Raw genomic sequence first — 13406 nt, forward strand, 5'->3', positions numbered from 1 at the left:
GTGCTCCCCTAACAACTCAAAAGAATACAGAGGCGGCGAAGCAGCGGTCAACAAAGGGACGCGCGTCGGCGAGCGTCGCAGAATCGAATGGGCCGCTTGACTTGACATGGGCCGCTTGACTTCCACGTTTAAACTTCCCGCCAGCACAACTGACATGCTATCAGTGAGGGCATGAGACCCGTTGCGGTGGCTCATGGGCTATGGCGTTCTGTTGCTGAGTTCAAGGACGCGGGTTCAAGTCCCATCCGCGACGGCTGCTTTTCTGATGGAGGCGAAAAGCGAAAACGCTCTTGTGTTCGCGATTTCTGCGCTCGTAAAGATCCCCACGTGGTCAAAATAAATCCGGAGCCTCCACAACGGCGCGCCTCATCGCCTGTGTAGCGTCGGTGCGTTAACCCTCGCCATCAATCAATCAGTGGTGACATGAAACCCACAGGCGCGCGTGCACTGCTGCACCTCCCCACCCTCCACTCCCTGTAAGTGCGGCTATAAACCGACAAACGTTGATGTGCGCGTTCTTAGGAGTGAAAGACACCGTCGAAAATGTCACTCTGACAACCGTTCAAGATGGACAAGAAACACTGGTTCACGTCAGCGTTTCAAGCGGGCAAGCTGCTGTTAATCCGGGAGGGATGCGCAGCTACTCTACCAGCTAGAACTTGCGGCAGCAATGGCAGCGGCAGCGGCTTTCTGTTGTGTTCGCGTCCATTCGCGCTTCTGTTTGGGCCGACGCTCCATAAATTCCCGCTCTTCTTCCTCCGAGCGAATGACATGTGTCCTTCCTATATCGAGTTGAAAACTGGAAGGACTCGAGCTTTATTCCAGTGGACAAACACGCTGCTGTCTGTTTCCCTCGCCAGTCTTAGGCAACCTAGTGTATGTGTGACCCAGCAAACCAAAAACAAACCGCTCGACTGCGCAAACAGCTGACGGGTCGCATGGAGCCGTGAGATTTCCACGTTTAAATCTTCCACCAGCACAATGGGCATGTCATTGTAGCGTCATGGAGCTTCGCTGTACGTACACGCCCCACTCCTGCGACCCCAAACCCGTGTACCATAAACCGGCAACCGGTGTGGGGCACTTGCTTAGGCCTAAAATACACAGGCGAAAATGTCGCCTGCAGAGCCTTTCAAGCTTTAGAGGAAATATGGGCTCCTGTCGGCGTTCCAAGTGGGCCAGTTTCTTTTCATGCAGGCGAGATTTGAGGCGGCAACGGCGGCGGCAGCATGTTCGGCTGCAGCCGCTCTCCGCCGTTTTTTTTTTTTTTTGCGCTTCTGTGGATTCTCCGCAATCATCTGACAAAGGCGTCAGCGCCGTTATCAGCGGATTGCTTACCTCGTGAACGAGGCATCGGTGGTGGCTAGGGGAATTTTTAAGAGTAGTGAAAGAGGGGTCGGCTGGATGAAGAGGAGCGCTGGAGTGGTGGCGAGTAAAGCGGCTTCATCGGAAAGAATTAAGTTAGACATATGCTCCTTCGAAGTGAAAACGCTTCCCGTGGGAGGAATCAAACCTGGGTTCCTCGCGGTATGAAGCCGGCGTATACAACTGCCCCATTTCGACATGGTCGAAGCGAACGCCAAGTAGCGGGTACCGCTTTGCGCCGTACATCCCAAACCCAGTAATGAGTTTACGGAGCGCACACCCGAGAGTTGCTGTGGGTATACTCGAAAAGCGGTGCGTACCTCCAGAGAATCACATACTCGCACTATGGGATTGGCCAACCAAAGAATCCATCACGAGAAAGTTTCGCGTTCAACCATAGTCGTCGTTAGACGGAAGGGTGCATGATTTTTTATGCTCCCTCGGTGAGTTTCCACGCTGGCCCTCGGTGTCTGGGCTTTCCCCGAAAGTAAATATTTCTTTCTGTTTTTTTTTGTTACTCCTTCCTACGCACGGTTGAAAGAATTAATCTCTCTTAAAATATAATATGCCATTCGTTTTGCGTTTTTTCCCGTTATATTTTTTTACTTCCCTTCAGCAGCCTTGTTTTCTTTTGTGAACGTTTCTAAATGTATTTTTTGTAAGTTTGGACATCCGGGGCTCCGATTAAGGAATGTCCTTTGAAGTTATATAAGCGATGTTACTTCTGCATCAAGCTCTTACATAGAACCACTGTGGGATGAGCCATCGTGCAATTGTAAACTATGTTACAAATAACCTGGTACATGAGCCCAGGAATAAATCTAAAGGTAAAGGCTGAACTTTGAGATGTGAATACCCAACTATATTTATTATCTGCCACGCCTGTGATATCAGAGCGACATAAGCTGGAAATTAACGAAGACACGGGAAGTAACACAGAGTACCTAAAAAGCGTGTCTTAGCGAACGAGCTTCACAATGCCTAAGGGCCGTCGAGAATAAAAACCCCGCCTTGAGACTCACGCACATTTACTTATGATAACTTCCGTATCTTCAGCGCAGTAAACACGCGTTTTGATTTTTGCAGCTCAGGGCGTTCGCCTTGTACCCACATAAAGAGATAAATCCCGAACAACGCCAAAGAAATCTCACAAAACTAAATTGGAGGTGATCGAACACCAGTGACCGCAGTCGCAATGATTTATGAACTGTCCTTTCAGACGCGCGCACGCAGGCAAAAGCACATGCACACGCACACAGATGCATGCACAAACGCACGCACCACGCTCACAAAGCATACGGACAAATTGGGACAATAACATACGCCATTAAGAAGCAGGAACAGACGAGGGTTAACGTGGAACACAACAAAACAGCTGCTATTTTCTTTCTCAGAAATTTCCGATGCTGCCCTTATAGAGCGGATTTTGTGGGGAGGACGGAGAAGGCGGGGGTTTCGCATTATTCAAAACCATGAATAATCGGTCAACAATTGCCCCAGCATTGCCTGCAAACACATGGACGTTAACCACGGAGAAACAAAACCAAAGCCCGTCTCTTAAAGGGGCCATGCAGACAAAATACAAGTTCGCTTTATTCGGAAGATCTGGTGTTTATAGTGCCCCTAGTGCTCGTTTGGCAGCAATGGGGGGTTTATTCACTGAGAAATTAATCAAAGTTAAAATTTTGATTCTCCCGCCAAGTCGTGCATTTCGTGACGCCTGCCATGACGTCATATGTACGGGTGTTCAAGCTAACTTCTATACTCGGATACAACTCAAGAAAAGTGCGGCTTTTCCTCATCAAAGGACCCCCTTCCAGCCAATGGTGTCGCCGTATCAACGTGACGTCGCGGTAGACCGCCTCCACGCCGCGCTCACGGAAGAAATCACAAAACAATGTTCTTCCGCGCTTCCGGACTTCTACCAAAATGGCCGCCTCCGCTGTTCGCGTCAAACCGTCGGCGTCGTCGGGCTCTCTGAGGACGATTTTTAGTGCCGTTCAGTCGTATTCCTTGTTTGCGTGTTGTGTGCAGTGTTCTTAACATGCTCGGTAATGACAATCGCTACGGTGTTTTTTCTTCTGCTTTGTGAGCGCTCGCGTTGCCGGTAAGCAGCCGCCGCTGCAGTTACTGCAGTACGCTGTATGATACGAAGCTGTCGTCGTCATCCTGTGCGGGCGTTTGGCCTTGAGCGTGAAGTACCGTTCTACCGTTTAGTCCCTCCTGTGTCTGTGCTACCCACGTTATCGCACCAGTGTCTGCGACAGGGGGCGATAACTCCTTGTTTATTTCTCGTAGATTACGCCAGCAAGTTATTAGAGAGTTTTAGCGAACCGTTTTCGACGGTCCGCTCCGGTATCGGCGGCACGCTCGGCGCAACCGGAGCCAATGCCGTTCGCGGCCGAGCGCGCCACGCATGCGCAATGGCGCTCCCGCTCGCTATCGGAGCGGAGCGGACCGTGAAAGACGGTCAGCTAAAAATCTCTATTAACGCCATGGACAGTATGCACGGGGCGAAACGCAAGCCACGCGACGGCGCGCGCTGCATTTCGTTAAAGCATATATGTCCAGCCGTGTGTCCCAAGTCCATGTCGGGCGCAAGCGTATTCGCCCAAATTGTGATCAAGTTGCCAAATACAAGAAGCAGAATTTTCGCACTTTTTGACCGTGAATGCGTACGAGCTGTAGCTTAGCTACGTGATGGGATTTAATATGCCACCTTTTCTATTTTTTTTCTCGGTTACGCTGAGATACCATTGTTAAATGTGTTAATTGCAACAAGTATGTTTTTGTCGCCTGTTTTTTGTTGGATTGCCTTAAGTTGTTGTTTCAGACAAAAACCTTTGTGAATTAAATACGAATAGGCATCTGCTTTGAGTTTGCATTGTCTATGATAATTAAGATTCCACAGGAGTGTTACCACTGTAAGTTCAATTTCATTGTCCCGTTTATGCTTTGTGAATGAGCTGTGGTTCGCGATAGTGACATTGCATTAGCTACATTTCACCGGTATGACCAGCTGCAACAATGCATGTGAAGACATGAAACGCAGCACTGAAATCAAATAAACCACCTTTCAGCTTTTTCTACACATGCGCATGCATATTGTTCACCAAATCAAATTCTTGCATGAGATGTGCATTATTGAAGCTATATAGACACTGCCCACCTTGTGTTTGTCTCTTAAGTAAGAAGCTGCTGCTGCAATGGTCATCTGCATGCACGTGCTCTAAATTCAAAATAGAGCATTCAGGGTGGAAAACAGCTCAGCATTTCATCCATTCTCACTGTTGCGTCACAAGTGGCCGCTGGAGCGAGAAGCTTGCTGCTCCAAGTCAAATAGCAAGCTGCTGCTTGCCACAGCACTGTTCGCAACTCAACTCGTGCAATGTCTACACATATATTAGGAGTGTAAATCACAATGACAGAACATGAATTGATGCCCACTTCATAACACAGGCAATGAAGTCTGTTTGAAGGGTTACGTAGTGATCTTCACTGATTGATGACATGTCGGTTGAGTTGATGCATGGAACCACACATATGGTACACATCGCTGCACTGAAACTGGTCAATGCATATCATACTTTTCTTGCTACGCAAAGGCAAAATCGGATCATATGTTCAGGAGGAAATTTTTAATCTCGCCAAATATGCACTACATGAAATGATTCCCATACATGGGAGGATCGATTGAAACCGACCTTGTTTCCCCTTCCCATAGCTTTGGGGATTGTTTTTAACATTGTGATTCTGCATTTTATCCAGTGGAGTAGGCAACAGATAAAACCTATTTATCCTAAGTCCTGCGTAAGACAGCAGATAGCTAAATAGAATCAAATTAGAAATAAAACACCGAAGCAACGTTTCTTGTCCTCACTGCTGTATCCTGTCAGATTTGGCTCAGGCAGCTAAACAGACGCACTGCTGAATTATGCATAGCAAATGAAACGAGCAATAAGACACTTAAACAGATTTATTTGTTCTCAATGTTCTACAAGAAGACAACTAGGCTCAGCCAGCCACACGGACACACAATGTTCAGTTACATGCTTTCACGTAGGCATTTAATTTGCAACTTTGTTTCTGCATCCAATACACGCATAAGTGTCGAAACAATGTAAAAAACGTGGGGTGAAAACTCGAGCTAGCGTCTTTTCCTGTAGGTGAAACTTGCCTTTATAGCCATTTATATAGTGTCGCACAAGGAGCCGTAGAGCCACACACTGCAGATGATTCTGCTTGAAGTGAATTTGTGAACTCGCTTGACTCTGATTGCACACACCTCATGCTACACATGCGAATAGCCATCCTCCCTGTGCAGCGAAAACTATCGCATAGTGCAAGCGTGGCCCTGCTTCCAGAAAATAGTTTGGAACAGTGTGGGTTCCCTCTAGCTCGAGATGTACAATTTTCTTTTATGGATACGTCTGCCACGCAGTGTCTTGTCAGGACTGCATTCATTCGGCCTAATTCCTGCACCACACTTGCAACAAATGAAATCAGAAACCAAGCACTGCAACAGCCTTTTCTGATTCTCATAGCTACATATCAAGGCAACCAGTCCTGAGCCAGCACCACACAATACACCGCTCGGTTCACTACAGCAAATGATATCATGCATCGATTGTTGAAATAACTTGTCACCCTCACTGTCATACTGGAAAATCCCTGTCGACTCTACAACACAGCATACAACATTCAGTAATGGCAAATGAAATAAAAACCAGACACTGCAATTGCATCTTCTGATTCTCATAGCTACATATCAAAGCAATCAACCATGAACAAGTTACGCTGCACACACAGGCTGCTCAGTTAACTCCAGAAATAAGTCTTAATAACGCACACAAACAGCATGTCTGGTCTTCTCTGCTGTCTGATGGAGTTTCTTGCTCCTGCAGCTATGGAAACACACCTACTTAAGCTAAATTGCGCACTCCACACTAACTGAAAGGGGCAAAGGCGGCACTGGCGAATAGCTGGCCGCCTTACACATCTTCAAAGGACTCGATACCAGATAGGTCACTGTCGGAGTCCATGTCATCTTCATCCAGATGGATTATAATAGGTTGAACATGCGCACTTGCTCCACCGTCTCCCCTGAACTTTGTTTCAATGCTGATCACATGCTGAACTGCGTTTGCCCAGTGTTGAGATGTTACCTTGGCAGCTTCTTCCCTCAGGAGCACCTCTACATCTGCCAGCTTAAATGTGGCATTTCTGGCTGCGACACCTCGTTTCATCTGCGCCCATATGAGCTCAATGGGATTGAGCTCACAATGGTAGGGTGGGAGCCTAAGCACAATACATCCTGCCCTTTCAGCTGCACCGTCAATACGATATTTGATGTACCGTGTCTTTACAGAGGCCACAAGGCTGAGGAGCTCCTTTTTAAGCATTTTTTCATCCCAAGCAAGTCCTTTGGACGTCAGCCAGTCCTGAACGACCTGTTTGCGCGAACACGTCGTAGGCACTGCTTCTTCCAGCCGCGAGTGGTACGAGGCATTGTCCATGACAATTACGCTACCTTGTGGCAGTTGCGGCAAAACGGCGCCAAACCACCTTTCAAAGCGGGTGCCGTCCATCTCCTCGTGGTAGTCGCCGGTCTTCGTACCCCGAAAGATATCCAGGCAACCACTGACGAAGCCGTCCTCGCTGCCGATGTGCGTTACAATCAGGCGCTGTCCTTTCCCTGACGGCTGCTTCAAACCTGTCGTCAGACCACGCATGAAGGCGTCGTGGTGGGAAGCAACCGTCGTGTCCGTCCAAACAGTCGATAGCGTGTGTCCCGCATTCACCCAGGTTTCATCAAGGTAGAAGATTTTTCGACCTTCCATCCTGTACCTGGCGACGTCGTAGAGGTACTTCTGCTGCCACGCGACAATGTCGTCCCGCTCGATCAGCAGCGAGTTCCGGCCCCTCTTCTCATACCTGAACCCGATGTCATTCAGCAGGCGGCGCACAGTCCATGGCTTGAGAGGATTAACATCGCCGCTAGCGTTGAAATCCGCAGCAATTGCCTTCACTGTCGGAATCTCATTGCTGCGAAAAAAACGATGCACGGACGACCGCAATGCGCACTTCGTGAAGTCGTCGTACACTTCTGTGCGTCGTCTCTTTCCGGCGCTTCGCGGGCGCTTTCGGGAGGGCGTCGCAACATTTCCGTCGTTATTTTTCATCTCCTTCTTCACGTCCATCACCAAGCTCACGCTGACTCCAAGAAGATCGCTCACGGTCGCGGCCGTTTCTTCAACGCTGCGCTCTGGGTGAAGATGCCGCAAACGAACGTACGCGTTCCGGATCATCTCCCGTCCGCAGCTGCAGATGACACGGCCGCTTTTGTTTTTCTTGTACCATCGGCGTGGCGTAGATGGCAACGCACCACAATTCTCAGTCGAGAACGATGAAGCACATTCAGATGCGACTTCTTCGGGATCCATGGCGGGAAATGGGGCCGGCAGTGCATAAAACCAGAAGCTGCCAGAAGCAAGCGGCTGAGGGAAAACCCGGAAGAGCAGAAATTCACCATCAGGAATATAATTGAAACTCGCTACTGCAGCTGACGATAAATTCTTTCACGCATTGCATTAAAACGGGCACATAAAGAATTTTAGCTAAGGTTTTTATCTCCGCTCAAAGTGAAGGCGCCCTTACGAACTACTTTTCGGCACGGACGCATTAAGGAAAGCGTGGCTCCGAGCGCTGCCTGCAGGTGCAATGCGGTCGGCCACGACGTCACCTTGATAGAGCGACACTATTGGCTGGAAGGGGGTGGTGGAAGTGGGGGATTAGGCGACGCCCCTTTTTTCTTGACTTGTATCCGAGTATAGTGAGCTGTTTAGCCTGCAACGAGCGGCGGGGCCTTGTTTGCCGTCATTCCTCCTAGATGGCGTCACGGTACTGTACCTCACCGCTATTCGCCTTTGCTTTGTTTTGACTGTATTTGCACCTGGCTTGGTTTAAACTGAAGCTTTGCTGCTTTCGTCCAGCGGTTTCGCGGGGGATGCGGAAGTTAACCTTTTGACCGGAGACACAGCCCCGGTGACACACCCCTCGAAACACATCGCGTGATTCGCCGAGCCCGCTTTCGGTGCTGCGCACAAGGCTTCGTTTTCAGTATTTCTCCGCATATGAGCGGCGGGCGCCGCCGCGGTAGTAGCTGATCAGCTGATCGGCAGCCGACAACCCCCGCAGCCTCCATGCATGCGCCGCTGGTTCGTCTCTGGCTAAGTGACTGGTCTCGCGCCCGGCGAGCAGGAATGGCGCGTTCCCCGTGAATGAACCCCGCGTTCGCCTGGCCTTCTTCTGTGAGCGTTACACGGGACCGAACGGCTTTGAGCCGTGGTCGGCAATGCAGCTACATCAAAGATTAACGAAGCGAAATCAAGACTTAACATAAGCCAAGCTTTTGCTTTGCATATCCAAGGCTAGCCGAGCTAAGCTGCAGCTATGTTTGGTTACGGTAGGTAGTAATCATTTTGTGAAACATTGGGTATGTTCGAGCTACAGGGTTATGTAAGACAATGTCGCTCACGCCAATCAGCGAGTGTCGTCTGAGACAACCTTAAAGCACCGCACTGCTGTGCAGCTATATATAACAAGCATAGTGCGCGCAGTACCGACAACAGTACGAACTGGTACTTCCATGTTTACGTGTAGTTTCGTAAGCTCGATCGTTTCGCCCTACCATTATTACTGCTATAAAATGAATATGTGTTACACTTAAGCGAAAATCGCCCATTTGTCAAGCTTAGAAGCCCTGCCTAACTTGCGTTTGCTTTTCCCAGCCTTAGCCAATCGCACGGCTGTGCATATAACGCCTTGTATTCTAGTGCGGGAAATTAGCTAGCGAGTCCCATGGCCATTACCTTTTTTTCCTAATTATGTAGCTTATTTGAGAGAATTTTACGTGGCGTCGGTACGATTCTAACGAGGCAATCTTTCGAATAGGCAAAGCCTGTGTTTTGTTTCCATGGCCCCTGTTAGATGTGTAGAATTACGGATGGCCTAGCGGTAGGAGCAACTACCGCGAACAGTAGGCCATCAGGCCAGCGAAAGACAAATGCTGGTGCATGGAGAGCCGCCGCCTCTCCATGCACCAGCTGTTCCGGAAGTGCCTCATCAGGAACAGCCACCTGGGAGTAGCTGTGCCATGGACAGCGACGGGACTGCGCTCAACAGTGGTGTGCATGTGAACAGTGACTCTGTCGTGCCTACGCCTAGCACACCGAAGTTGCGACGTAGCACGAGGACTAAGAAACCAGTGAATAGGTACTCCCCATAGTCTTCCTCCTAAGAGGGGAGGAGTGTTACAATGTTAGCTCACATGCAGCGCCCCCACGCGGCGCTGATAGTTTTGTGTTGAGCCAGGCAAGCCTGGCACAGCGGCGAGTGGCTGTTTTGGAAGTTCCCAGAGCCAGACTTCTTGAGTTTGTTCTTCACAGTTTGTACAACTCGTTCAGCTGCACCGTTTGAAGCAGGGTGATACGGCGGTACGAGCATGCGGCGTATTCCATTTCGAGTTAAGAACTCAAGGTACTGGGCACTGGTGAAGGCAGGACCGTTGTCGGAAACTATGACGTCAGGCAGGCCATGCTGAGCGAATGCAACTCTCAAGGCAGAAATGGTAGCTTCTACATATGTGGAAGACACAGGAAAGACTTCTATCCACTTTGAAAACGCATCCACAATAACCAAGAACGTGTGACCTAGGAATGGTCCCCCAAAGTCAATGTGAAGTCTTGACCAGGGTCGTTGTGGAAAAGGCCATGGCGTCTGCTGAACCGGCTGTGCAGCTCGATGTTGAGTTTGGCACGTGGCGCAGCTCTTCACACTGTTGGCAATGTCATTGTCAATGCCTGGCCACCAAACATGGCTCCTGACAATCATCTTGCTCTTCTCGATACCCGGGTGGCTGGCATGAAGAACGCCAAGAACTTGGGCCTGCAATGATCTTGGAATCACAACTCTTGATCCCCAGAGTAGGCAACCCTCATGGAGACTGAGTTCTGAGCTTCTGGTATTGAAAGGGTTCCACTCTGGTCCCACTGGGAGGCTTTCTCCTTTCAGAACAGCAAGAACAACATGACCCAGAACAGGATCATTTCTTGTGGCTTGGGCCACAACACCAGGTGAAAGCAGTCGCGGATATACCTCCTCCAGCAAGAAGATGTCAGCAGGTCGTGGTAATGCAATGGTGTCAGTTGGCAGAGGCAGTCTACTAAGAGCATCAGCGTGGCCGAGCTCTTTGCCAGGCTTGTATACAAGTTCGTATTTGTACGCAGAAAGCTTCAGAGCCCACGTGACCACTCGAGGCGAAGCTTGCACGGGAACGGGCTTGTTGGCGCCCAGCAGTCCAAGAAGTGGCTTGTGGTCAGTGTGTGCTTCGAATGAGATGCCCCACAAGTACTGGTGGAACCGATCCACACCAAACACTGAAGCCAATGCCTCCTTGTCGAGTTGGCTGTAGTTTTGTTCTGCTTTTGACAAGCTTCTCGAGCTCGAGGCAAAAGCGATGGGATGTTCCCGGCCATCAGCATCCTTGTGTGCCAGGACTGCACCTATGCCATAAGGTGATGCGTCGCAGCTGAGGCAAACAGGCCTGGCAGGGTTGAAATGCACAAGAACTGGAGCTGACGTGACCAAGTGCTTGCAGGCAGTGAATGCATCTTGTTGTAATGTTCCCCACTCCCACTTCCCTTCACAAAGAAGCCAGTGCAGTGGACGAAGGAGTGACGAAAGATTGGGTAAGAAGTGCCTGTAGAAGTTGACAAGTCCCAAGAAACTCTGAAGTTCCTTGACATTTTGAGGCACAGGAGCATGCAGAATGGCTGCTACCTTGTCAACGTTCGGGGAAAGGCCTTCCTTGCTGATGATGTGCCCGAGATACTCAACTTGTGGCACGAAGAAGTGGCATTTTTCAAGTTTCAGCTTGAGGCCAGATTCCTGAAGCTTGCTAAGCACAGCACGGAGGTTGCGAAGGTGCTCAGCATCGTTTGCGCCAGTTACAAGAATGTCGTCGAAATAGACTACTACGTGTGGCAGTCCCCTGAGCAAGTTCTCCATTTCACGCTGAAATATGGCTGGAGCAGATGAGACACCAAAAGGCAACCGGGTGTACTGAAACAACCCCATATGCGTCGAAATGGTGACGTACTCTCTAGAGGCCTCGTCAAGGACAACTTGCTGGTACGCATCTCGCAAATCCAATTTTGTGAATTTCTCACCTCCAGCAAGCACAGTCCACAGGTCCTCGATCCTTGGAATGGGGTACTGTTCCACTGTTGCCACTGGGTTTATAGTGACACCAAAGTCTCCACAGATTCTGATGCGTCCATCCCTTTTGGCCACAGGAACAATAGATGCAGCCCACTTTGCTGTCTTGACTGGAACAAGAATGGAATCTCTTCGTAATCTTTGGATTTCTCAATTGACTCCATCTGTCAAGGCATACGGCAGTGGGCGTGGCTTGAAGAACCGAGGCGGAGCATCTGAAGGAACATGTAGAGAAGCTTTAGCACCCTTGAAGTTACCCAGGCCTTCCTCAAACACTTCGGCATAGTCTTGGACTAGGTGTTTGATGTCGGAAAGTGCGTGTACGTTCACTTCAACGTCGGAAACGCCGATGCCCAGCTCACGCATCCAGTTGCGTTCGAGAAGAGCGGGCGATCCGTCCCCGGTAAGAAAAATAGGTAGGTCGGCCTCCTTGCCATGAAACTTCACGCTGACGTCAGCTTTGCCTTGAACCTTTTTCAGTTCCCCGGAATAGCTTCGCAGAAGCACTTGTGACGGCTGCACAGGAACCGAAGGCAAAAGTTGTAGAAGACGCGACTTGGCCATGACGGAGACACTTGCCCCCGTGTCCACTTCCATGAGGAGCGGCTTGCCGCAAACGTCAACAGTGACGGTGAAAGGCGGAGGCGGCGTGGCGTAGTCAACTTGCCACATGTCAAAAACTTCGGAAGATGAAGTTCTAGCGGCGTCCTCATCGCGGACGGTATTCACACGATGACGGTTGCTCGACGACGGTGAACTTCGTGCCGAGAACGAACGTGCCTTGGAAGGGCTGTAGCTTTGGGCTTGGCTGTCCTTTCGTCTCGAATTGCAAACCTTCGCCAAGTAACCTCGTTTGTGGCAGTAATTGCAGATTGACTTCACATGCTTGCATTTCGATGCCAGGTGTCCGTCCCCGCAGCGGTAGCAGGTGACGCCCCCCGAGCCTGACGAGACACGGTGAGTCGAGAAAGCGCTGCTCGTGTTAGCTTGGGCTATCTCGCCTGCGTCCTTTTTTGCTGCTTCCATTGCCAGGGCGGCCTGCACGGCATCGTTGAAGGTTAGGTCCGGTTTTTCCAGCAGTCTTGTTTGGACGTCCGCGCTGTTGATGCCACACACGATGCGGTCGCGGAGCATGTTTTCGAGTTCAGCACCAAAGTTGCAGTGCTCGGAAAGGCTCTTTAGTGCTGCGATGAAGTTGCTGACGGATTCCCCTTCCGCGCGAACGCGCGAGTTGAAACGAAAACGCTGAACAACGGCAGACGGCTTCGGACAGTAGTGACTTCCAAGAACTAGTAGAATCTCGTCCAGCATCTTGTCACTGGGCTTAGCGGGCTTGACCAAATTTCGGAGCAAAGCATATGTCTTCTGCCCGCAGCAGCTGATAAACACGGAAGTACGCTTTTCTGGGGCGACATCGTTGGCCAAGAAGAATGCTTGGAGCCGGTCAACGTAACAGGGCCAGTCGTCTCCTCCCCCCTCGAACGGCTCGAGGTTGCCGAAGCTTGGCATTGTGAACGGATGGCAGAGCGGTGCGGGAACGAAAACTCACTTGAAACTTTCTTTCATCCTCGTCGCCAGTTGTTAGATGTGTAGAATTACGGATGGCCAAGCGGTAGGAGCAACTACCGCGAACAGTAGGCCATCAGGCCAGCGAAAGACATGAGAACATGCCGAGCCGTTTGCCCAGAACGAACTGTCTTTATTTTTCCAAAACGGCCACTCGCCGCTGTGCCAGGCTTGCCTGGCTCAACACAAAACTATCA

General features: G+C 50.2%; 1 protein-coding gene across 1 annotated transcript; it reads right to left on the minus strand.

Moving 5' to 3' along the window:
* Nucleotides 1-11793: 11793 nt before the first annotated feature.
* Nucleotides 11794-13152, minus strand: LOC144179777 (uncharacterized). The gene has a single exon (XM_077708214.1). It carries the CDS (start codon nt 13150-13152, stop codon nt 11794-11796), a length of 1359 nt encoding a protein of 452 aa, XP_077564340.1.
* Nucleotides 13153-13406: the final 254 nt, after the last annotated feature.

The sequence above is a fragment of the Haemaphysalis longicornis genome, unplaced genomic scaffold (genome assembly GCF_048455015.1).
Source record: "Haemaphysalis longicornis isolate Haplotype H1 unplaced genomic scaffold, Haemaphysalis longicornis Haplotype H1 scaffold_4, whole genome shotgun sequence".
NCBI lineage: Eukaryota > Metazoa > Arthropoda > Arachnida > Ixodida > Ixodidae > Haemaphysalis > Haemaphysalis longicornis.

Excerpts from the sequence above, each read along its gene's own strand:
- LOC144179777 (XM_077708214.1), bottom strand. The coding sequence starts at position 13,152 with ATGCCAAGCTTCGGCAACCTCGAGCCGTTCGAGGGGGGAGGAGACGAC.